Here is a 26466-nt window from a genome sequence, read left to right as displayed (position 1 = left end):
GATATTGGTGACTTAGGCTCTGACCATGGGAGTGAGGGGGTGGGGGAAGACAGGATCATTTAGGGAGAAAAATTAAGGCATTGATTGGTTTTAGAATTAGAAGGTGTCAGCCCAGAGTGTGGAAGTCCCAGGTTCAATTTCCAGCCAGGGCACACAGGAGAAGCGCCCATCTGCTTCTCCACCCTTCCTCCACTCCTTCCTCTCTCTCTCTTCCCCTCCCACAGCCAAGGCTCCATTGGAGCAAAGTTTGCCTGGGTGCTGAGGATAGCTCCATGGCTTCTGCCTCAGGCGCTAGAATGGCTCCGGCCTCAATGGAGCAATGCCCCAGATGGGCCGAGCATCGCCCCCTAGTGGGTATGCCGGGTGGATCCTAGTCAGGTACATGCAGGAATCTGTCTCTGTCTCCCTGCTTCTTACTTCAGAAAAAAAAAAAAAAAGGAACATCTCAGCAGCTATAGAAGCCACCAAAAATTGTGGAGAAGTGTCAGAGAGGACAGTGAGCCAGGCTCTGAAGTATGGTAGGTATTAGAGAGCTGGGTGGTGGTGCCATGACAGGGGCAAGGGGAGGAGGCAGATGGAATAATCTACTGTCAGGAAATAATGACCTTGACCTTGACCTTAAGCAAGGGCACAGAGTTCAGTCATGGTAGAGGCAGGTTTCAAACCCACTCAGTCTGGCTCCAGAGCCCGCATGCCTCACTGCTTTGCTAGGTACTGACAAATAGGATAGTTTTCTGCATAAGAAGTTCAAAATGCCCTGGCCGGTTTGCTCAGTGGTAGAGCGTCGGCCTGGTGTGCGGAAGTCCCGGGTTCGATTCCCAGCCAGGGCACACAGGAGAGGCGCCCATCTGCTTCTCCACCCCTCCCCCTCTCCTTCCTCTCTGTCTCTCTCTTCCCCTCCTGCAGCCGAGGCTCCATTGGAGCAAAAGATGGCCCGGGTGCTGGGGATGGCTCCATGACCTCTGCCCCAGGCGCTAGAGTGGCTCTGGTTGCATCAGAGCGACGCCCCGGATGGGCAGAGCATCGCCCCCTGGTGGGCGTGCTGGGTGGATCCCGGTCAGGCGCATGCGGGAGTCTGTCTGACTGCCTCCCCATTTCCAGCTTCAGAAAAACACACACACACAAAAAAAAAAAAAAAAAAAAAAAAAAAAAAAGGAAGTTCAAAATGGATTTGTTTAGCTATTAGTAGATATTAAATAATGAATAAAATCACATCAATATTTAACTTTTTTTACATGAAATTTAGATGATTAAAGATAACAAGAATTTGTAAAATATGCCATGATCATCATGAGATATTTTTTTTAACAGTAATTTATTTATTTATTTTTAGAGAGGAGGGGGGAGAGAGAGTGAGAGAGAGAGAGAGAGAAGGGGGAGGAGCAGGAAGGATCAACTCCCATATGTGCCTTGACCAGGCAAGCCAGGGTTTTGAACCGGCAACCTCAGTGTTTCCAGGTTGACGCTTTATCCACTGCGCCACCACAGGTCAGGCCATCACGAGATATTTTTAAAATGCAATGTCAGAAATGCATTTTCTATTCACCAATGGGAATGTTAGCCACAATGACTAATACAGGCAGAGGTGATGGGTTTGTTCTGTGTGGCAGGCACTGTGCTAAGCATATATGTGTTCATGAACCAACTCTAGGTGCTATTTTATCCACATTTTATAGATAAAGATACTGGGGCCAGGAGAAGTTAAAGGACTCACGTGCAGTTGCATAGTGCAGTGGACAGCCTCACCCAGGACTCGAACCCCTGTCTGTGTGACGCACAACCTCATTTGTGATGTAGTCTCATTCTTTAGTGAGTACCTGCTATGTGGTATTATTACAGTAGGTAGTGAGGATATAGCAACGATGACAACAGAGTCCTTTATGTCTGCTGGGGGAACTGTTAACTAAGTATATAATGTATTAATTATAGGTATATGTTTATAAAGCAGCATGCACTGTGCTTTATATAATACAGGGACATAACCTTGTCTTGGGGCACCAGGAAAGGTTTATTTTGGGAAGTAATTTTTAAGCCAGACTTGAAGAATAGGGAAGTCAGCCCTGAACAGTTGGCTCAGTGGATAGAGGGTGGTCAGCCCAGCATATGGTCATTCCACACTTGATCCCCAGTCAAGGCTCACAGGGGAAGCGACCATCTGCTTCTCTCCCTCTCCCCCTCAGAAACAACACAGGCCTGGCTCTAACGCACCCTGTGGAAACCTTGGGCTTCATCATCCTCATTACTGAACTTCTGGTAAAGCCCCAGGTTTACCAGAGAGCCTAGGCATCGGTCATTCAGTACTTCTTCTTCCAGGACTGGCCCCCTGTTCGTGAAGACAGGGACGCAGCATCCTCGCCTCATCTCATCATTGAGGTAAATTGAGGCACGGGGGTGTTTCAGCCCACTGCTTCTCTGGAGAAACCATTTTGACCATTTTTCTCTTTGCTTCTCCTGTATATCTTACAAACAACCCTTTTTCTGAAGCATTTTTTTTTCTGAAGTTGGAAGCTGGGAGGCAGTCAGACAGACTCCTGCATGTGCCCAACCGGGATCTACCCGGCACGCCCACTGGGGGAGATGCTCTGCCCATCTTGGGGCGTCGCTCTGCTGCATCAGAGCCATTCTAGCGCCTGAGGCAGAGACCATAGAGCCATCCTCAGCACCTGGGCAAACTTTGCTCCAATGGAGCCTTGGCTGCGGGAGGGGAAGAGAGAGACAGAGAGGAAGGAGAGGGGGAGGGGTGGAGAAGCAGATGGGCGCTTCTCCTGTGTGCCCTGGCTGGGAATTGAACCTGGGACTCTTGCATGCCAGGGCGACGCTCTACCACTGAGCCAACCGGCCAGGGCCTGAAGCATTTTTAAAAGAAAACTGCTCTCTCTGTTTCACTGCTTCACCCTCGGCGAATACGTTTACCTGGGTAAGAAGAGGGGCATTGGCTCAGGGGCCCTGCAGTAGGTCTGGCTGCAGAATCTGATCCCAGGCCCCATGGGTGAGCAGTGGGAACATTGGACACCATGCTTCCACCAGAAACTTCTTCTGAGGTGGGCCAGCAGCAAGCTTTCATTTTAACTGTGGACAGATTATTATTATTTGTAAAATGTTCTCTTGAGCAACAGGTGGAGGAATATATTAAGTTCAAAATAGCTCCTAGATTCTACAGGTTAAAATGGCATATTTATCATTGCCTCCAGCTGAAACATTCCCTCTCCCTGCACTGAACTGTGTGCATGACCTGCCTCTATCCATACACACATACATCCATTCATTCATACATACCTACATACATATATATAAATATTGATCGACCATGACCTATGCAACTTACGACCATTCGACTTTACGACCATAATTGCTAGCCATGACTGCTCTGCGTCTGGCAGCGCAAGCGTTGCCCAGCTGGGCGTACGACAGTGCAGACCAGCTTCCGGCAGCACTACCATCTCCGTGTGCACCATTTCAACTGTTATCCCAGACTCGGTACAGCAATTTGTGTTTTGTGTCTTGGATATTTTTCATCAAACCCCTCCCAAGATGTCTACCAAGAGGAAATTGTCTTTGCAAATATTAAACCAGTTGTACTGGTAATGCAGTGTTTTACTTAAACCTGACGAATGTAAAAATAAGAAACAAAATGGTGTAGAGATGATACAAATGGCATAAAATGAACAAAGAAAATTATGATATATAGCATTAATGAAAGAAAATTATGATAAAATATGACTTAAAGATTTTTATAACATCATTTCACAGTACTGTACATACAGCCTACTCAACTTACGACCAAATTGTGTTACGACCGGTCTGTCGGAACCAATCGAGGTCATAAGTCGAGCACTAGCTGTACATACAGTCTCTCCACCCCCACAGATTTACTCTCTATCTCGCACTTGCTCCCCCCCGCCGTCCCTGGGCTGAGCTCTCCATAAAGAAGCCCACCACAGGCACATGGCCCCAGAAGCTTCCAGCCTCCGTGACCAGGAGCCACAGGGAGCTGGACCGTCTTGCCTGACGCAGGACAGAGAATGTTGGAGGCCACACATCTAGCTGAAGTCAGCAGACAGAGGGCTGCTCCCAGTCACAGAGTTCATCTGGCTGGACACTGTCTTTGAGCTCCCAACAGCACTCTGCCCCGGCGCTGTTGGCACACTCCGCTCAGTAATGCCACCCGCTCCGGAGGGAGGCAGCGCCTTGGCCACCACGAGCAGAGAGAAGCTCAGGTGGAAATTCCTGCTTGGTTCGGCATTCACCCCCCTCCCAGCTCTAGCCCTGAAGACCCAATGGGACTTGCCATCTGCATAGACTGGCCCAGGTCACTCCACTGACCCAGGATATGCCAAGCAGTCTCTCCAGGGATTGTTGGTTCTTACAGGCTCTGTGGCCTGATCCTGTAGAGACAGGGGCCGGAGCTGTGGGAGGCCCGTCTCTACCATGTGCAGTAGCCATCGTGACCAAATGGGCCCTACAGGGTGAGAGAGAGCAAGGAGCAGAGGACAGTTCTAAGGCCTTTAGACCCTGTTTCCGGGCATCCCCAGGGCAGCGTCCAGCTAAGCCTGGACATGCGACGCAGTGATGGGCCTCTTCTCTGGTGAGGCCAGCTCCGTCCCCTTGCTTGGACACAGAGAGCCCTAACACACAGGCTTTCCCTTCCTCTTGGTCTCAGGTAACTTGACGACAAAGTGTGTCTGGTGCTTTTCGGTTGGGCTCCTTGTCTCTTTGTCCCTGCCTCTCCCTCTGTGGCCGTCGCCTCCCCACTCGTGTGGTCCCCCGGCTGTCATTCCGTGCACTGCCGACACCCAGCCTTCTGGCACCCAGGATGGGTGCTGTGACACAGTCACTGTCACTTAGCCTGTCCCCCATACCTCATCCCTCTTCCCGTCTACTCATTCTCCCCTCCTGGTCGGGACACGTGTGTGTCTCTTCAGAAAGACTATGGGTTCCGTTGAGGAAAGGAATCTCTTTATCCCACCTCCTGTTGCCTGGTGTCACAATTCACACCCATTCAGCCCTCCGTAAATATTTGCTAAATAAATCAAATAAGAATTTCCATTTCTCTGACAGATCGCTCCTGACTGCTGGGAAGAAAATGAGTAATTTCTGTCTTATTCTTTTGCTGGAGAATTCTGCAGCTGCGTTCTCTTCCCACTTCCCCAGTGTGTCCTTTCCTCTTGTTGTGTATTTGGTGTCAACACTGTGTGGTCACTGCCCTGCGCAGTCATCGCCCAGCGAAGAAGGGTGAGGGGCTGGCCTTCCCGGGCTCATCATTGCCTTCTCTCCAGTCCACGCACGTACATTCACAGTCTGAGCCAAAGCCCAGTATACACACCGCATCTCCACCTCTTCCTCTAGAGCCACTGGGGGGCCTCCTTATTATAGTACTTATATTTATATTTGATTTAGGTAATAGTAAACTTGCCTTATTTCACAAATGCTTGTCTGACCCTAAATGCCAGACACTGCCTGCACCCTTAACTATATAACTAGTTTCTCCTCATGACCACCTTGCTGGGTAGATGCAGTAATGACCATCAGCCTCATCTTAGAGATGAGGAAATGGGGACACCAGTGATTAAGGGACTTGTTCGTGGTCACAGTGTGATTGGTGGCCAAGCTGGAATTTGACATCGGCAGAGTGTCCCAGAACCCCTTTCCTAACCAGTGTGCCCGGCTGCTTCTCAGTGTGACCAGGGTGGGGTCTGCGCAGTACGCAGCATCCCTTGGATCTAAGCTGCCTTTCTCACCCTTCCGGCGCGCCTGGAGCAGGAAGTCCCTTTGACCTCACCTCCCCAACGGCATGGTGACGTGTGCTTGGTGGTCCTGGGCTTGTTTCGTTACCTAGGACTTGAATATAGGTTTATTGATGTTTTTCTATGCGGTTAATCATTCACAATATATTCAATACCCATCCTAAAATCTGGCTCCCTCAAAATATATTTTCAAACAACCTGGGAACCGTGCCAAGAATTAACTCTAATTACTAGAGATGACTCAAAGGCAAAATGTGTGTTATTTGAAATTATTCAACTGATAGTAAATGAAATGTGATTTTGCCCGAAAGAGAAAGTCGCACATCCCGCTTCTCTCTGACTGCCCCTTCTAGGTGTCTAGGACCATCTGGGACAAATCATGATTCCTAGACCTTTTCTTGAATTAAGATACATTTTTTTTATGGTGGTTTGCCCGGAAACCAACACTTACTGTTCAACAAAAAAAAACCCACCTTCAATGAGCAGAACAAACATTAAAAAGATAAAAACCACATGGAGGAGAGCTGTTTGTTCGATGCAGGGTTATTCATAGCACAGTGTTTAGGTACTCTTCATTCGGAGCCAATTCTCGTTGCCTCAGAACATTGCTAAGTTGGATTCCAGGAACGAAGTGTTTATAAATAGCAAGCGTAAAAGATGAGTGCGTTCATCCCAGCCCTTCCTCGTGTACTCCCAATGGGCCGTCCTTGCAGCTACCCAGTCCTTGGAGCAGTTCATTGGTGAGCTGGTTGGGTTAAGCTGGTGGTTCTCAACCTTATCAGACCCCAACACCCTATTTTATAACAAATGGTTTTTAACCCCTTTTATACTTCTTAAATTCAAAGAGAAGAAAGTCTATGTGCAAAACACTTTCAAAAAATAAATATAATGCCTGAATAAGTGATTAAAAAAAGAAATAATGAGAAAGGAATTGATAAAGGTATAACTATTTTAATGTGTAAATACTTTGGTCATATTCAAATAGGAGAAATGTGGTTAACAGACAATTGCACCCAGTATGGCCTCACCATAATGTCACCTGTGTCAGGGCAGCCTAGGCTGATGCAGACCCTGAGCTGGTGATTCAGAGACCACAAACAGCGTTGTGGACAATGACGTGATTTTCCAAAGTTGTAAAGAAATGGTCAGATTTCTAAGTAATAATGTATAGTCTTTCCTTGATGTATATGGTAGTAACGTACCTAGAAAATTCATTGTGCGTTACGGCCTTACAAGCTGCTCTGTGCTTCTTTGTAAAGGAGTTAGCCATGAAGCTCAGATCATCATAAGCAGATTTTTACTGATGTCAATATGCAACAGGATTTTGGAAAGTTTGGAGGACGGGGGTGGGTGGGTGGGTAATGTGTTGTTGTGCGGAGCTCTCCTAGGCCCAGCTCTCTTCTAGCCTTCCTAGCCCTGCCTTCTAAATGCCAGCGTGCCCTCTAGCCATTGTGTCATTCAACCGCCGTGAATGTCCCTAAATGCCCTCTCTTGGGTGATACGCCCCACCCCCCATACTGCCAACTACCGGGTTAATACCTCGTATTAGATTTAGCCCCAAATAATTATGCTGATTTATTCTCTTGACTTTTTATAGTCCTTCAAAACTAAAGGCATGTCTGCAGTAAAATCCTCAATAACTGAGTTATTGGGTTAGTATAATGGGGTTGTACATGGGAACTGCACGTTCCATGAGAACGGGATCCAGTCCGTCCTCGGGGTGAAATATCTCGTGCCCAGCACAGGTCCGGGCTGCCAAGTCTCACTCGAATGAATAAACAAGTTTTGGGTTGGACATCTGGGTTAATGAAAAGATATATATATATCTTACATATATATATGTAAATGACGAGTGACATTAAAATATTAGAGAATATCTGGAACTAGAAGACCCAGCATCTTCGTGTCATTCTGAGAAGAGAAAGGGAACCTGTCTGTGTAGGACCCACGTGAACTTGGATCTTGGCTTAAAAGTTCTGCTGGGTCTCCATGGTGGTCTGTGAGGCAGCTGTGACTAACCCTGTTTTGGCCCTTGATGAAATGACCCTCAGCACAACCAATCATCTGCCCAGAGTCAGACAGTTGTCCAACAGCAGAACAAGGTTCACCCAATGTCAGTTCTAGACGCTTCACCTCCTCCAACAAATCCTGATGCCCCCTCCCTCTCCTCAGTGAGGCAGAACTAAGTTTCTGTTAAACCCACATTGGAAGGACCATGAGTCATGGCAATGTGAGGTCCCCCTTAATATAGTTTCATTCTGTATGTCATTCTGATGGTCGTGTCGATTAAATTTCACTTTCCTCGTGGTCCAGTGATTTTCTCATTGATCCTGTTCTTGGTTGGGTTCCAGCACTCAAGCTCTCGTGTCAACTGACACCGGTGAGATTCCCGGGGACAGGGACTAGGTCCTCACTGGCTATTGGTCTCGGGCATCGCACACGGCGCCCAGCACAGAGGGGGATGAATGTGCAGGCAGTGTTTGTCGAGCCGACTTTAATTGAATGCTGTTTCTCCTTTTAGGCCTTGGCCTTACACAATATTTCAGCGAGGCTTTGACCTGGTTTTGGGAGAACAGCCTTCTGATAAAATATTCAGGTGAGTGGCTGTCCAGGGACTTGCTTACCTATGTGTGTCTTCAAGCCCCGTGTCCCACCTCCCACTGAGCTTACTCTCCGAGCAGTGACATATAGAACAGCAGGCGCTTTTATTAATCATTTTTCCTTCCTTGTAATAAAAGTGTCTGCCCCCCCCCCCCAGTTGTGCCCAGGGCAGCAGGGAGACTTTTGCAGGCACACAGATTCTGTTCAGGTCCTAGCTTCCTTCCTTGTCTGCTCTCTGAACCTTGGCAATTCCCTTAACCTCGGAGCGCCTCCAGTCTCCACATTTGTTAAATGAGGCTGCATGACATACCTGGCTCTGTCATGATGAGGAACATATGAGATAATGCAGCAAGAGCCCCCGGCACAGGGCACACGGTCACTGTCCCTTCTGCCTCTCCGTTCTGCATCTGATTCTCACCTTCCTCATAAAGTCTTAAGTTGTTCATTATGAATCCCTCTCACCCCTGCCTCCTCCTTTTCTCAGCTCTACTTCCTTATTATCTTCTTCTATCACCACCCTCCTGATCAAATTGGATGTTTCTATTCCCTCCCAAATTTCTACCTGCATACCTGGGAATAGCACATGTTAGAAAAGTCTACAAGCAGAAAAAGAATTAGGGTTCCAGCCTTGAACTACTGGATTTTCAGGAAGTTTAATTCACGCCAGGCTTTAGATGGAGCTCATCTTTATTTCCAAAGATCATACCATGCATTTATTTTGTCAATCTGTCCTTCTCTTAACATGCATATGCTGAGTACCCACTACATGCTCGAAACGGCTTGGTTTGGCAGTGCGGATATGAATACATCCCCCCTCCATGAGGGCGCCCTCTGCTGGTGGAGGAAGTAAATAGTCTTGCAGGACTGAAGTGGCAGGATGCACTAAGTTACCCCATGGCGTGAGGGAGGAATGGTGGGCAGGGTGGGACAAACTTGCTTCCTTTTACTGCACTCATACTGTGTGCCGGGTCTCTCCTAGTCACTGCTGCCTTTGCAAACTTCCCCAGACCCTCCTGACCGAGGTGTTAATTTTGCATCTACATTTGCTCCTAGAGCTGTCTCTCTGCCCCAGCTTCTCCTGCTCCTCCCTGCTGGCTGGGGGTGGCCTGGGCTCTGCCGCTGAGGCGTCCTCCTAGGGCATGCTCCTAGCCAGAGTGCAGATTTACAGAATCACCCCCGCACGGGGCCTCCCTTCTCCTCCTCTCTTCCGATCACCTCTCCTGGGGCACGCTGAGTCACACTAATGGCACTGGCCGCAGGCTTCTTTTGAGGATTTGTGCTACAAGAGAAGTCAGCTGTGTTCCTTATGATTTTCAACCTTTTTTTTTTTCATGGCACAAACACACACTAATTACTAAGGTCAGTGTCCCTGACTAAATACAACCATTTTCATCTCATGGCACAAATAAATTAGTTACTAAGGGAGAAAAGGTCAGGGCCCCTTTTTCTTTAGTAATTAGTTTATGAGCGCGTGAGAAACAAAGGTTGAAAATCACTGATTACTTTCCAACAATAACTTATCATTTGGCTGGCTCCCCCCCAAACTCCTTCCTGTTGCTGCTGGCCTGTCAGGACCTTCCACGGGTGATGAAGATGAGGCAGATGGAGAACGAGGTGGAGAGGGGCTGATGGAGAAGGGGCCACTCCCCTAAAAGTCAGGAACTAACACTTTGGAAAGCAAGGTGCTTAATGAAATTGCTGTTAGGGCAGAACTTTCCCAAGAACTGTGTTTTCTTCCCCACAAGCACCATTGACTCTTGGCAAGTTTGTTAGCTGTCCCCTGGGTGTGACACCTGACCACCGCAGCAGTGATCGGTTCTGTGGTTTGACCCAAGCAGTCAGCTCTCTCAGGAGCCAGTGTGTTAATCAATAAGCGATTCATCATTTTGGTCCCTAGCAGGACAATAACTAATCTCTCAGGTGGAAGCAATAGGTTGTGATTTCCTGATCTTAGAAATTAAGAACTTGAATCAAAACCACTGTGGGGTCTGAATAAACAGACTACCAGTGGCCACTCCATTCGGTGACCTGGGCAGTGACTGTCCTATCTTACAGAAGCACGCGGCTATTCATGCGCCACGCTGCTCACCAGGGGGTTAGTGTTCTGACGGATCCCAAGCCACTGCATGTTTCCCTGGACTGTGGAATCAAATTTAAATTTTGACATTCAAATCTTTCCACCAGTGAATGCCAATGTACAACTCCCTTTTAGTAGCTGCTTTTCTCTTAGCGAGCCGCCCATCCTTAGCCAGATCTGTCTCCTAACTGACACACTGCTTCCAGAACGCCAGTATTTTTTACTCTGTGTGTGTTTGCCCCTGCTCTTTCCTCCATCAAGAATGCGTATTCTCCTCCTGGTGTCCCTGCGGCCCATGTTCATGGTCTTGACCAAGTCTCAATACCTGTCGAGCACCTGCCGGTACAAGGCACTGTTTTACATGCTGTTGATAATGACCAGACAGATATGCCCAAGAGAGTCCCTGACTTCGCAGAATGCCCGGTCTCATCCAAGCATTGTTCTCCGACCTCAGCCTTCCCTGAAAATCCTGTGTGCTCTAAAACGACCAGTGAGCTGACCCAGCACAAACCGATTCACTCAAAAGTTCTGGGAGGTACAACCAGGGCAGGAGGGATTTGGTTTTTTTTTTAAGTGCAATGGTAATTCTAATCTGTCCCCAGGGTTGAGAAACACGGCTCTAAAGCTTCTCCAATCCACTGCACCAGTCCGCAATGACTTCTCCCCCTCCAAATTTCCATAACACACTGGCCGTAATATTGACTTGTTAATTCTTTTATTTTATATTTATTTTAGCTTGCCTATCTGTTTCTACAATGAAGTGGTTGTCTTGTTGAAGGAAGGGGCAGTATCGTATATGGCTTTAAATATTTAATGTCTTAACATGAAATTTTGAGCACAGCAGGTCTTCAATAAATATCCATCTCAGGTGTTTCCTGGGGACTTGAAACCATATTAGGAAAAGACCCGATAGCCTAACGTTGGTAATCTGCAACCCTGAGAACCCGGGAAAGGTCCGGATAGACTGAAAGACCGAGTCTCCTCCCAAGCCCGGTCTGGTGCCACAGATGTCCTTAACGTGGTGGCTCCGGTCACTCCATTCCTTCCCAGACCCTCTGGCGGCAAGAATAACTTCAGACCAACTTCATCCCTCAGAGACCTTCCCCTCGAGCGGGTACCTGCATCCCAGGGCCCGGCACCTGCTCCTGGAATGGCCCGCTCCGGGAAGGAGTGGAGGTGCCAGGCCACGGGCCGTTGGTCCATGTGCCCACCTTCCATTTCCTGCCCGGCCGCAGTGATCACAGGCCTGTTCCGTCCCCTGCTTTCTGGCGAGCATCTGCCTCTGAACAGAAGTTTCAAGCTCCGGTTTTACAAGCCCATGTTCAGGACTCCGCCTGCAGCTGGGCCACCAACTGTGATGGTCACCGCCAGCTGTCAGGAGAGGAGGCCCAGCTTGGGAAGGCATTCCAGATGCTGGCCCAGCTTCTCTTTGGTGGCTTTTTGAAGTTGTTCCTGCTAAATTCACATGAATGAGGGACAGATGAGATTTCAGGACACAGCTTTTCTCTGCCACTGTGTGCTATATTTGGTGTTGGGAATTCGTAGATTCTGCAGATGAAAGGAAACATTAGGATGTCCTGGGCCTGAGCCAGCATGGGCCGGGGTGCCACTGAGAGCTAGGCTTGAGCATCAGCCCGACCCCCATCTTTCCCGTTGACGGAGGGGTGACCTCGGAAAGGCCACTAAACTTAAAATACTAGTAGACAAATAAGTAAAATGGGGCCACGTGCCCACCCTTGGAGGGCTGTTGTGGGGACAAACGAGGCAGCCACAGACACCGGCCCCGGTGAGAACACTCAGTGATGGTTCGTCTCTGTCCGCACCTTACTTGGCTCTCCCTCCGGGGTTTCACCGTGACCCTTCCAGAGAGGGGAGGTGGCACTGTCTTTCTTGTTGACCTGGGGCAGTGGGTCACGTCTCAGGAGCTGCTGTGCACTCTGGAAGTCCCTTCACAGTGCCAAACCCAGGTCCTTCTTGACCATGAGAGCCATTCCAACCCAGAGGGAAAGCCATACCTTGCTTGGAAGGAAGGACCATCTTCACCACCATGTCTACCTTTGCATGTCAAATTTGAGATCATATCCTGTGGTCGCCTGTGCACATTAAAGAACAATCTACTTATTGATCAGTCAATAAATATTTATGGAGTAACCTCCTTGGGTCAGACATTGTGACAGGCAGTGACAAAGCACTGTCCTCTGCCGTCCAAGAGAGCATATTCTTCTCCGCGGTGGTGGGCACACGAGAAGGTGGGCACAATTCATCATTTCAGGGGCAGGCAGAAGGGATCATGTGCACCTGCACGGAGGGTGCAGCCTGAGGGTTGAGCGTGAAGATCCTGGAGGGCTTCCTGGAAGGGGTGGAGCCTTAATGGAGTCTTAAAATGAGTCAGACTCCAGCAAAGAAGGGGAGAAAATTCAGAAAGAAATAAAAATACTAGGTGCAAAGGCAAAGAAGTGAAACATGCAAGCGTCTTTGGGAACTAGAGTCTGACCACACTGTCCAAGTACAAAGCATGACATCCTTGGAGATGTGAACCTCGTTCTGTGGGCCCGGGGTGCCATTAACAGTGTCACTTGGCAAAGATGCGTTTTCCTTTTTCCATTGAAAGATTACTGCATGTGGAGGATGAAGGGAAAACTGCGATGGGTGACCATGGATATCTCTCCTCCAGAAGAAAAATTCACCATCAGAAAGTACTGTTCCCTAAAATCTGTTACAGAAATTACAAGCCACAGGTCACAGATTTGTTGCTATGCATCAGTGCAAAACTTCTAATTTTAAAATCAAAATAGAAAACAAAGACTCTGGGTCCCAATAAGCTCTCTCCTCCCTGATGCCACTCAAGCTGGTGCATGGTTCTCTCTGAAAAATTCATGATACGTTCCCGTTGGCGGGGCCCTCGCCCCAGCTTGCCTGTCGTGATGTGCCTATCGCAAGAACATGCGTTACAGAATCCAAAGTGAACCCAAAAACCTGCATGTTGTTGCCTCCGTCCCACACTTATCCTTCAGTCCCAGATTCTAGGCACCTTGGGGCAATCACTTGCCTTGAATATGGGCTCTTTTTAATCTTGCAAGTTGACGTGTGTGTGTGTGTGCATGCACGTGTGAGTGTGTGTGTGTGTGTGTGTGTGTGTGTGTGTGTGTAAAGGGGCTGTCAGGCTTTTGGCTTTACCAGTTTCTTCACAGGATAGGGAAGTGGTGGGTCTCCCCCTCTGTCCCCCTGGAAATAGGCTTCCCTCACCCAGTTCAGACCCCTCCCTGCATAGACCATGCCCACTTCCCCCGCCTCATGACCCTGTGGGTGGGAAGAGTTGAGTGCCTCCTTCAGATCAAGAATCCATTTGAGGAATCCAAGGAATAATGAGAACTGAGGAACGGAATTGAGACAGAGGAGGGATCAAAGGGACCAGAAGGAAAGCGGACAGAGGGAAAGGGGATGATCGGATGGGATAAACCTGAAGGGAAGGGGGGAGGGCTCTGTAGGGAGGGGGGCAAGGGAGATGTTGAGGGGAAAATGGGAGTGGGGAGATGCATTCGGGGTGACCCTAGAATCTATGTAAACACAATTAATTAAATAAAATGTATATAAAAAAGAACCCTTTCTGGCATTTCAGTGCTGTTTAATGCAGATGTTTGGCCGCCAGGTCATAGTACAGGGGACCAAGAGTCAGGGTGGGAATTGGGGGGAAATCTCCCAAATCCTGGTCACTTCCCCCTGGCCTTTCCCTGGGACACCTGTTTTCTTTCGTCGTTGTTGTACCTAGAACTGTCATGCAGGGAGTGGGTGAAATCTCGTGTCTGCTTGTAACTCACGAGCCTTGGCGGGTGGGTATTCTCCGCATCCTAGAGGGGACAGCATTTCTCATAAAAGGTCTCACGTCCCCCACCTAGTTTCCTAGCATCTCCGCAGCCCGGGGAGCGGAGAGGGGAGCACGTGGGTTAGGGGGGAGAGAGGCGGGATTCTGAAACAGTCCTCTGCGGCCGGCATGCTAATGGAGCCGCTGCGTTCTGTCTGACTGCACGCGCCCTTCTATTGTTCCTCCCTCCACGTGAGGTTGAACGGGGACACCAGACTTGCACAGCCCTGTGATGTCCCACCCACACGAGCTTTTATCCCGTGGACTGTCTGACGGTGAGCACAGAGGCTTTGAATGCCTTTGAGATCAAATGAATAAGTAAACAAATAATCTCTCATGGTCTCTCTAAGCTCCCTCTTGAAATGCTGATTGATTCTTTTATTCCTTTTAGCCTTCATTATGAGAACTAAAAAAAAAAAAAAAAAAAATCAAGTCTTCCCTGTCTCCCAAGGGTTAAGGCCAACAGCAGAGGGTCTGAAGAGGCATGCAGAGAACATACCTGATACTGTCTCCTTCCCCCTTCTCTCCTCCCTGGCTCCCTAATCTCTGTTCCCACCGTACAGAAGCCAGAACAAGGGGCCCTTCCTCTTTCCTGTCCCTGAGGAGGGCTTCTGCAGGCACAGAGAGAAACACCCCTGCCCCTGTGAGGGTGCTAACCGAGGGGTGCGGTGGTGGGAGCCCGGCATGTCTCTGATTAAAATATTTCCAATTATATCTGACTTAAGGTAGGGGAAGCCCAGCTTCAGATCTGGAGGAAACTAGAACTCGGTATGGTACGTCCTGGTAAAAGCTGCCTCTCCCAGCCGGTGAGTGGGTGCCCTGGCTCACTCCGCAGCTGTCTGGCCACGTGAGCAGGCGGAGGCCTCCCTGCCCCCCTCAGATTCGGCATCGCAGCCACAAAGGGGCCACCACTCTCCTTCCTGCCAAGAACATGAGGGCTGGGACGGGAGGCGCTGACGACAGGCGCCAGGTCCTCCAGTGGGGCGACGGTGCCCCTGTCCTAACCACCTGGTCCTGGGTGTCCTTGCAGATTCACCTATACCCTTGGGGAGGGCATGTGGCTGCCCCTCAGCAAGAGCTTTGTGATCCCGCCGGCCGAACTGGCCATCAACCCGTCGGCGAAGTGTAAGACGGACATGACCGTGATGGAGGACGCTGTGGAGGTCAGGTGAGGCCGGCCCCAGGCTGCGGGGTCCCGTACGTGGCCCGAGGGGTTGAGTGGGAACCTCCTGATAGTATGGGATTCTGGGGAAAGACCCTGGCCAGCTGAAGAAAGAAGTCGGTGGGCTGCCTCCAGACCCCCCACAGTGCCAGGACCCTCTCCACCAGGGTCAGTAGTGCCCACCCCAGGCCTCAGGCACGGGAGAGGACATAACAGTAGGATTTGTAAGCACTTCCCACGTCCCCCAAGGACTGACAGGCAATACGATGTGAGAGAGGACCTGGTTGACCAGGTAGGGATGTGGAATATGATGCTGTCTGTTGCACCTGCAGCCCCCTTGACTCATCCACCCCCCCACACACACACACTGTTCTCCCCACAGGGAGGAGCTGATGACTTCGTCCTCCTTCGACAGCCTGGAGGTTCTCCTGGACTCCTTCGGGCCGGTGCGGGACTGCAGCAAGGACAACGGCGGCTGCAGCAAGAACTTCCGGTGCATCTCGGACCGCAAGCTGGACTCCACCGGCTGCGTGGTAGGTCGGCCCTGGCCGGCTTGTCGCGGGGGAAGGGGGCCCAGGATAAGACATAAGGCAGATATAGAGATGAAAACGCACTATAAATAAAAGGGAGGGTCGAGAATGATCCTCCCTCGTCGTAGCTGCCATCTGGTCTAAATGATGAAGTTTCTCTTGAGAGAGATGAGAAGCTGGTCACTAGTCAGTAAGGCAGGCAGTGTTTGTGGAGCACCTGCCAGGTGACCTGTGACGACCCAGGGGAGACCTCCTGAATTACATGCCATGATTCTTTCTTCCCGGCCTTGCGGTCTAGGAGGTGAGGGATGTACCGCTGAACAGTTGCAGTACTAATGAGCTGCCTAAGAGTATATTATATTAGCTGTCGTAGGAGATAGACTGTATTTGCTCTAACAGGAAATTCTAGAAAATGAATTGATCTCAAATGACATCGATTTTAATAGCAAATTTTATGAGAAACCTATCTAGGTCAATGATGCACCAAGAACAGGGAGAGAAAAAAAATTAAAATATGTCCCCTTTGAGACCATGGCAACAAACTCCTACTTTGCCAGAGGTGGTCCTCTACTTCGTTATCACCTGTACAGACTTTGGCTACGGGTAAAACGTGTGATGCTATGAACTGGAAAGGCTGTTTGGGCCAGAGTAGACTAAGCTGCCTCCTATGCCTTGGATACGAAGACTGATTGAGCCGTGCAGCTGAATGGAGGAGGGAGCAGATGAAGCCCTCAGCACCCGGGACCTTTGTATCTGCACTGTCATGCCCGTCAGCGGCATGGTCTGTCTCTAGCCCTTTCTCCTACTAAGGATGGAATGGCACAATCCTCCCAGAGAGGAGAGAGAGCGGGGCAGAGAAGGAAGGCAGGCAAGCCGGGCATGAAGTGGGATGAAGGAGAGGGGAGAGGATTCATCGAGCCCCTTGGCCCTGCAGTGTTTCCAGGGCAGGGCCCGGCGCCTCCGGCTTGGGGGAGGATACAGTGCCTCGCCTTCCAAGTGTGACCACCGCGCTCCTGTCAGGCGACCCAGAGCAGCAGCCAGCTGTGAGAATGGATGCTGGGCCAGTTCCAGCGTCCACAGCATCCTTGCCCCCCCTCTCAGAGCACCTGTGCCGTTCCGGGAGCCATTCTCCATCAAAGATGGATGTGGACCTGGGACCCAGGCGGGCTGTCTGTGCTGCGGCCTCTGGGCTCTCATAGATTAGGCAGTCGTTGTCAGGAGCCTGTTCTAGCTGAGAAGGGAGAGAAAATGAAGAAAAAGGGAGGGAAGGGAGGGGAAGGAAAGGGAAGGAAAAGGAGCTGGGGGGAGCAGGTAGGCGGAGGACTAGCAGACCCCTCAAAGGGAGGGGTAGGGGAAGAGAGGTGGCTGTCACAAAGGACAGTGCTTGTGGGGCCCAGCCTTCCAAAGGCAGCCAGGAGGCCAGAGCATGTGCCCCGCCCTGTGGCTGGTCCACTTTCAGATGTCTCGGGCAATGAGCTTCTCACCGGGTCCCTCAGGAGACAATTTCACTGTAATGCAGCTCCCAGCTGAGACCCACTTTATATGTGTGTGTGTGTGTGTGTATTTTTTTTTTTTTTTTTTTTTTTTTTTTTTTTTTTTTTACTATTCACCCTGTGTTTCTTTATCCAGAGTTCAACCTATTATTTTCTATCACTCTCTTGGGTTGTTCTAAATACTAAAACACTGCACCCATGCATGAACATCCTATGCACCTTGACCCTCCGGGCCACCCCCATGTGGGTCTGAGCGTGCTCATGCACCCACACACGTGTACACAGATAGCCTCTCCATCTTTTCCCTTGGCCCGCCCCTTTCCTGGGGCCCTGCGGGTCTGCCTGTCAAAAGCCTTCTGTTGGTGATCCTAGCCCCTTTTAGTTGGAGTATAGCTGTGCTGTTGCGTTTTTGTACTTTTAACACTGTCATCTGTGAGACAGAGTGAGCAGGAATAGTTCCGATGAATATGCATTTGCAATAAGGATTGGAGCCCCTGCAGAAAGTCACCCAGTTCTGCCTGGGCTTGGTATTAGCATAATACTTTGAAGTCCGCTAGTCCACGTGGCTCTTGGAGGGAGGTGGGGCCGGGTTGGCAGGCAGGCTGTTCAGTTGACTGTTTTCCGTTGGTTCTGAAGCACAGGAGGCCTGATGCAGGCAGGCGGATGGGTTGAGAGCTGATGTGCCACATCACGACTCTTGTGACCCTACTGAGAAGTCGATCAGGGTCTTGACTTTGAGCTGACCTGACTCCCCAGGGCATCAGTACTGTCCCCAAGCCCTGGTGTGTTGCAGAGCAGTCAGTCCTGTGTCGTCTGGAGGTAGACCAGGGACAAAGCCGTCGGCTGTGCCAACTGCCTCTGTCCTCTCGCAGAAGCCCTGACATTCAGTTCTCGGTGCTGCGCAGAAAGGCTGCTCAGGAAAGGGATATTTTTATAGAAAGGAGGAAGAACTCAGAGCGCACTGGCCCTTCGGGAACCTAGGAAAGGAGTGCACCTGTCGAAAGCAAGGCAGACAGGTGGGGTTGGTCCGCCTCTGCTGCCAACCTCCATTGTTCTTTCTAGGAAGCCAGAGCACATTTCTCAGTTCTGCATGGACTCCCACAGGGTTAATTGCTACCCAGTTAATTGCCCTATTGTTTATATGGTCTCTGAGGACAGGAAACAAATGCCCGTGAAAGGCACACACTTGGACAAGCCCCAGCCGCGCCGTTCCAAACCAGAACAAACACTCTCCAAAAGCGGGGATGGCAGACCCTTTGGGAGGGTTCCCAGAGCAGAGGCCAGCCACCCGCCATGGGTAGCTGGGACCTCTTCCATCATGGTCCTTCCTGTGCCCCGATGGAGACACGGGAGCATCCTTTGTCTGTTCTGTGGAGCCCTGTAGGGTCCTGCAAAGGTACTGATTCAGTGTCCTGTTGCTGCTGCAACAGACCACCGCAGGTTTAGTGGCTTGAAGCACCGCCCACTGCATCTGGCTCCGAGAGGCGGCCCACTATGTTTTGGCTTAAGATCCCCTTCTTTCATCCTGAAAGCCGCTCCGTTGATTTCTTCCGACCACTCTTCTGCAGCACATCCTCTCTCTCTCTCTCTCTCTCTCTCTCTCTCTCTCTCTCTCTCTCCTTTCTTCTCTTCCTTGTCCCCTTTTCCCTCTTGAGGACTGTTGTGATTACATCGGGCTCACCCGGGTAATCCAAGATAATCTCTCATCTCAAGAGCCTTCACTTGATCTGCAAAGCCCCTTTTGTCAACCATAAGGTGACCTGTTCACAGGCTCGGGGATTATGTTGCAGACATCCTTGGGGGCCATCCATGAGAAGTAGAGGAGGCGGGGCTTGGGGCAGACTTGGTAGGCTGGACCATAGCCTGCCCACTCCCGGCTGTCACCAGGATGTCCTGATTCTTATCCAGCCTACCGATGGAGGGTTATTATAGCATTTTGTTGGAATGTTTGGAAATGACTTCCAGTGCTCAAATAGAGCGGAAAGCCCACGTTGTCTGGCTCCTTCATCTTCGCACTCGTCCCGAAGATGGCCCCCACATGCCTTTGCTTTCTGACTGACGTGTCTGCTCGTGCTCAGGTGAGCGACTGCGGCGGCCTCGCAGGCGAGAGGTCGGCTATTCGTCATTCTCGTGTTGAACACATGACCTTCCCTACCAGGTTCATTATGCTCTAATGAGCTTTGAATCGCCCAATGACCTCGCCACCCTCTGTCCACATGCTGTCCACAGTGGTTTCCCATCAAATGTGTCATTTCCCCTCTCTGGGGACACAGCTAGGCAGAGACCATTACAGATGACTCCCCCACCCCCGTAGGACAGCACACAGTAGAGTGTGCCTCCAAGGCTTCAGTGATATGGGAGCAGGAGGCTGACACACAGATTTAATTCCTTCAAACATGTCCCTCTGGAGAAGCCCTGCAGGCCTAGCCTTCCACGTAGAGCTCGTGAAGCGTTCGGGAAATCGTGGTGAAAGGAATAAGCGTGTCATGCAGTAGAAGAGAACCTACTTTGAGTTGCATGTTTTGGGTATCACCCAGGGAAGGCGAGGCCAACTCGGGTCCAGGGAGTGGTCCCTCTTCTCCCAGGGCTCCTGTCTCCATCGCGTATGCCCTCTGCCAACAGCACATCCGCCTCACAACTTGCGCTCAGGTGTGCGTGTCTCGGGCTTGGCGACCTTCGATTTGACTCCTAAGCAATCAGTCAACCCAAAACCATTGGCAGGAAAAGAAAGGAAAGGCTGGTGGAAAAAAAAAAGGGGGAATGGAATGGGGGAAATCACTTTAAGCTCATTAGCAAATTACGCCACAGACCAGCAATAAGTCTGGAAGCCATGAGCATCTCATGAAAGATGATTAACCTTGTATATTTTTGGGGTCACTGGAATTTAAGCTCATTTATTAGACCTTCTTGATGGGGGAGGGTTGTTGCCATAGTACAGACAATTTTCTTCTTGAGTCTGGGGTTGATTGAGACTCTGGAACTGCTTAATGTGACCTCTGTAAGGAGAGGTTAATGTATGACCTTGGGGCTCAATCCTGAAGAGACGGTTCTCTTTCAAGGACCAAGTGGAGGGAGTGTCCGCACACCAGGGGCAGGGAGTGGCCAGCACTCTCCTCTGGAGGCCGAGTTTCTCGGCTGACCGCTGGGCTCTGGCTGCAGACACGCCTAGGAGGACAGCATGGTCTGGAGGCTGCAGTTCCTTTGTATTTGGAGCCAGAGTTTGAGGAGAGGAGCCCAGAATGTGAATACAACAGCACGAGGGACATTTCGGCCAAAACATACTTATGCCACGGAGAAATCTAATGATGAGACTCCTTGGGGAATGGGAGTTATCTGGTTCAACAAGGGTTAAGGAGAGAGCTCTATTTTTGGTTTCAGTGCCTTTTTTTAAAAAAATCTTTCCAAAACGTTTTACTCTGAACTGCAGCCCAAGTAAGTTACAGTGAAGTGAAGAGAATTGCATCTTTTTCAGTGATTGAGGAGCTTGCCTTGCCTTCAAGGTCATTGCTTTGGACAGTTGGCAGTATTTTGTCCTGTAAATATGTGCACCCATAATATGGGGTGAGTGTGTATGTGAGCGAGAGTGAGAGAGAGAGAAGGAATATTGGGCTGAAGCTACAAATCCATAATTGATCTCAGAATGTTCTCCAGGAGTTGCTTAAAAATCAGACAAGTGAAACAACACATGGACAGTACGACTTTACTTGGTTGACACGTTGACTTTATTTCTTTAAGTGTTCTGGGGAACCCAGGTTTTCTCACACTTGAGAAGAGGCAACGTGGCAGCGTGCAAGGGACACACGTGAGCTTTGGGGTCAGGCAGTTGTAGGTGAGAAATCTGACTCCCACCTCTGTGACCTTCAGTCAAGTTATGACTTAATCGTTCTGGGTTTCAGTTTGCCCTTGTATAAAATGACAAAAAAGTCTACCTGTGTTGTTGGGATTGATGATAATGTATGTAGATTGTCCTGCATGTAGAACTCCTTAGCTGCTGAGAGCTGTTATTATTTTTAGCTTTGCTTAGAAGAGAAGAAAAATCCAAGGCAGTGAACTGTCTTCTCTCCAGCTCTAAGAAAATGTAAATATCGGGTGGTCCATTGGCATACCAGAGTCGAGTAGACACCAGGGCCAGGCGGGGTGAGGATATGCGGATTTGGGGATTCCGGAACAAAGCCTGCCCGAGTTCCATTTGCTGACGTCTTGGTCTGAGGTCACGCTTGGTCTGAGGTCACGCTTGGTCGGGCAGCGTGGACAAAAGCAGGTGGTTGAGGAGATGGGTCGTTGGTTGGGACTGAGGTAGCTCACTGGGGCAAGGATTGACGTGTCGTGAGGGGGAATAACCGGAGGGCTGGCTTTGCCTCTACTTTGGTGATGTTTCTCAAGCTCTATAGAAGAAAAAAGAGCTCGTGGCAGCCAGTGCAGCCTTTCTAATTCTGATCAAACCCCTGTGTTTCAGTACCTACATCTGTGCCTGGGCTGCCTCACCGTGGTGATGCCAGCTCCCTTCTGGTGCCACATCTGGCCTCACAGCTTGGTGGCCAAGGAAGTGGATGGGTAGGGGGCTAAGTGGACGTGGGCTGCAACCCTCAGCTGCCTCATTTGCTTGTTTACCATCACCTAGCACATCTGGGTTGGCACAGCACGCGGCAGCCCTGGGAAACGTCTTCAAACGCTGTCACCGTCCAGCACTCTAGCGGGCTTCGGAGGGAGAAAGGGGGCGAACCGGGCTAGGAGCCTGGCTGGCCCACAGGGGGGCCATTTGTTTGGGAAGTTCTGGAATTAGTGTCAGCCATCAGTGCACGTCCTGCTGTCTGCGACTGAGAAGCAGGGAGAGGAAAGGTGGGTCTGAGGGCGCACCTGCAGTGGCTCGGCTTCTAGGCCCAGGTGCTCGGCAGCTGAGAGGAAGAGGCAGCCGGGCGGTAGCACGGGAAAGGAGGTGTTTAACACTGTTCCTCTCCACGTTCTGAATGTGGTGTCTGTGTTGGTCTGGGTTTGGGAGAAGCTTGTTAGCTAGCCGACAGCAGACAGCACAGCAGTTAGGAGCAGGTCAGATCTAGAGGGACGCCAGCTCCGTCCTCATACTCGCTGCCTGACCCCGGGCTCATCATCGGCCCCCATGCAGCCTGTTTGAGAGGACCAGCTGTAACGATGCCCACGTGTGGGATCTGTCACACGGACAGAGGAGCGAGATGGCAAAGAGTAGCCATTGACTTTTAGATAGAGTCGAGCACAGCGGGAAGCCCAGGCATTCACTGGCTGTCAGTGGTTTCCACATCTGTTAAATGAGGGTAATATAAGGCGCTTTGAGAAGAACTACCAAGAGCACATAGCAGAGCCCTGCAGTCCTAGTAAATGGCTGTTGAGTGAGGGACTGGTCCAGCTGTTAGCCGTCGATGGAGCCCCTGAGCCAGGGACTCCGTGTGGCGCTGCCGTGGTCAGCAGTGACTTTAGGGGAGCTAAGCTCTCTGTGCTGCGTTGTTTCATATGTACAATGGGGGTAGTCACACTACTTACCTCAGGGGGGTGTCCAGTGAGCAAGATGAGTGAAGAAGACCCTGCCCGGAGTTTGGTGGGTGCCGTGTGAGTGGTCCTGCTGCTCACCGTGTCACCCAGGTGCTGGCTGACATGTCTTGCTGGGTTATCTCCTTTGCTGTCGCTCTTGGGGAGTTTCTTGAGGGCATGGCAGTGCAGAAAAGCTAGATTTTTCACATGAAGAGTGTCCAGGGTACTGGGGTACAGCCCAAGCATGAGGGAAACACCTGTGGGTGCTTATATCTGGGAGTCTCCCGCAGGGTGTCGGGGAGGTGGGTAGGTCATGAGCATGGCCTGCAGTCAGACCTCCCTCCAGGGTCCCAGAGAAGGTCCACTTTCTCCTTCTGGTTAGATGCCCGCTCCTTGCATTCCCTCCAACACCAGTGTCTGATACCGATGTTGACAGAGTGCTTTGGACACCGTTATAAAGTCCTATTAATACGAAATCCAGACAGCAGCATGCCCTGGCCCTGGCCCAAAGCAGTGCCTGCTAATGCATTTCCTTCTGGCCCGTCACCTCCACGCGGCTGCCCGCCTGAAGCCCAGCTGGGAGGTAGCACGCCTTGCTCTGTCTGCTCCCACGCTCCCTTCCGGCCTGTTTGGAGGAACCGGCCTTAATGCAAATGTGTGTGATCCGTGCCCAGAGAGAAGAAGCAAGAGGTCAAAAAAGGTCACTTGCTTTTAAAGGCAGTCCAGCGTGGTGGGAACTTATTGCGTTACTTGCCAATGTTAATGGTTTCACGGCTGAGAGTTAAAATAGGCATCCGTAGCTACACTTCAGTTTTCAGAGAACCCAGCCCCCCCCCACCCCTGATTTACCCACCTGTGTGGCTTCTTTCTGACTGTGCCAGTGCCCATCTGGACTTAGCCCCATGAAGGACAGCACCGGCTGCTACGACCGCCACATAGGGGTGGACTGTTCCGATGGCTTCAATGGCGGCTGTGAGCAGCTGTGTCTCCAGCAGGTGGCGCCCTTCCCAGATGACCCTGCCTTGTACAACATCCTCATGTTCTGCGGGTGAGTTGAGCTGGCCCTGAGGCCGTCCGGTTTGCTGGGATGGGGGACATTAGTGTTAAAGGCAGTAAAGAATATCCAAATAAACTGGTCACCCCAGGACAGCTTTTCGGCTCTGAGAAAAGAGCCTGCAGGGCTGTAAGCAGAGTACTTTTCAAGTCAGAGTTGCAGGACCCTTGGGGAAGTCGAGTCCCATTGCTGCAGATGAGGGAGATGGCCACAGTCATGGACCACGTACACCAGAATTTTCCAGCTGTGCTTTGTGGAACTGTGAATCAGGTGGCTTGTGACGGCCTTTCTGTGGTCCAGAAGCTTGGGAAAGATGGTGTGAGACTAATCAGCTATCGAAGAAGATGAGGGGGAAATCTTTGTGCAGCCCCTCCCTCAGGCAGGGCGATTCCTTGGGGTAGTTAAAGAGCCCTGGGCTGTGGATCGTCTCATTTCCTTTGAGAGAACGGGGCAGGCACTGACACCCCATTTCACAGGTGAAAAAACTGAGGCACAGTAAGGCTAGTTAATTCCATCAGAACTGGGGAGTTGGTAAGTGGGAAGGTTGGGATTAGAATTCAGGCCCTCTAGCTTAATAAAAATTTCTGTAGCTCCTTCAAAATTGGAATTTACACCACTGACTGGGATCATCTTTAAAGATATTTCCATGTTATGTTTATAAAGGAAGTAATAATGTGATCCATTCTTCTATATCCCCTAGTTTGCTTGTCTATCATTTCTTCCCCTTCCTTTCCCACCTCCATTCCTCCCTCTCCTCTCTCCCTTTCCCTTCCTTCCTCCCCCCCTCTCCCCCTCTTTTCCTTCTTTTCCCTTTCTACCCTCCTTCCCTCTCCCCCTCCCCCTCTCCCCTCCCCCCTCTCCTCCTCTTTTCCTTCTTTTCCCTTTCTACCCTCCTTCCCTCTCCCTCTCCCCTCTCCCCCTCCCCCTCTTCCCCTCTCCCTTTCTCCCCTCCCCCACTCCCCCTTCTCCTCTCCCCTCTCCCCTCTCCCCCTGTAAAGCCAGCAGGCAGGGCCGGGGCCACCATCAGAGCAGCCCAGCCCTTGCAGGTTCGCATTGGATTCGGACAGTCGGTAAAGAAACAGCAGAGCCAAAAGCTGATGGGCCATAGCCTTTAATCCTACCTTGCACCCGGCGGGCAAGTAAAAACATACACTGGGCTCCAAAACCCAGTCACACTCAGTGCTCACAAAGCCACTGACTTATCCGAGTTTCCTAGAATCAAAGGTTTCTAGCTCACCAACCTTATTCTCCTCAGTTCCCCATCTCCTTCCTTATCCCAGATACAAACTCTGTACAGACTGGCATCTCACTCAGCACTCCGCCATCTTGGCTGCTTTTCCTGGCCTTCTCCACGTGGCCTCCTCCCGCTGCTGGCTCTATTCTCTCTGCTCTCTCATGCTAACCTCAGGAACCAAGAGCCGAGTCCCGTTCTGCCTCCCTTTTATAGTGTAGAAATCCAAACCCTTAATCCAATATACATAATAGGGAAGTCTCTTAATACAAAGTCACTTCTCTGAGGCATGATAGGATTGTACCACCTTACACCAAAAAGGGTAGGAAAGGCTTAATCCCAAAACCAAGCCCCAGGCTACAAGGATTCTGCCTGCCTTTAGCCCACCCCAACACACATTAATATCACCTGGGCAACGGCCTCTTTAACAAAGTGAGCATAACACATTTTATCTGCCCAACACCCCCTTTCTCTCCCCTCTCCCCCTTTCTCCCCCCTCTCCCCCTCCCCCTCTCTCCTCTCCCCCTCTCTCTTCCTCTCCCTTTCTCTCTCCCTCTTCCCCTCTCTCCCCCTTCCCCTCTCTCCCCCTCCCCCTCTCTCCCCCTCCCCCTCTCTCCCCCTCCCCCTCTCTCCCCCTTCCCCCTCTCCCCCTTCCCCTCTCTCCCCCTTAGCCCTCTCTCCCCCTCCCCCTCTCTCCCCCTTCCCCCTCTCCCCCTCCCCCTCTCTCCCCCTTCCCCCTCTCTCCCCCTTCCCCCTCTCTCCCCCTCTCCCCCTCCCCCTGCACCCTTTCCCTAACTCTCAGGGAGAGTGCTTCCTCTTTGTCATAAACCATGCTGGTCACTGGGCTGCAGAGATGAGGTCTAGTTCCTGCCCTCAAGGATCTCACGATCTGATAGGCTTGCAGTGGAAACCAGTGTTTATAATAATAAAGCCATACTACATTGTTGCTAAAAGCCAGTTCCTGCTGAGTAATCCTGAAGAGATTATTTGGTGGAATACTGTTATTTTTTTGTATTTCATTTTATGTTATTTCTTTGCACCTGAGCAGTTTTCACATTCAGTTTCTTGTACCATCCCAATCCATGAATGGAGGCTCGATCTAAATTTTCATGCCTCTCTAATGTTATCAGCTGTGGCTGACCCACTTCAGTGAATGGAGGTAAATTCAGCCAAAGTTGCATAGCTTTATTTATTTCATAAACATACATTT

General features: G+C 50.6%; 1 protein-coding gene across 5 annotated transcripts in view; it reads left to right on the top strand.

The window, feature by feature from the left end:
- ASTN1 (astrotactin 1) overlaps window positions 1-26466 on the top strand; it is a 295307-nt gene that overhangs the window by 189861 nt on the left and 78980 nt on the right. For 4 of the 5 annotated variants that reach the window (XM_066361604.1, XM_066361603.1, XM_066361600.1 and 1 more), the window contains exons 9-12: window positions 8266-8340; window positions 15315-15452; window positions 15829-15979; window positions 23853-24019. In XM_066361604.1, coding sequence (XP_066217701.1) covers window positions 8266-8340; window positions 15315-15452; window positions 15829-15979; window positions 23853-24019 — 531 coding nt within the window. The remainder of the gene's footprint in view (window positions 1-8265; window positions 8341-15314; window positions 15453-15828; window positions 15980-23852; window positions 24020-26466) is intronic. The other variant, XM_066361601.1, reaches the window with a different exon arrangement.

The sequence above is a fragment of the Saccopteryx leptura genome, chromosome 2, assembly GCF_036850995.1.
Source record: "Saccopteryx leptura isolate mSacLep1 chromosome 2, mSacLep1_pri_phased_curated, whole genome shotgun sequence".
Taxonomy (NCBI): Eukaryota; Metazoa; Chordata; class Mammalia; order Chiroptera; family Emballonuridae; genus Saccopteryx; species Saccopteryx leptura.
Note: the sequence above shows the minus strand (reverse complement) of the source record. Positions and strands in the feature narration are given on the sequence as shown.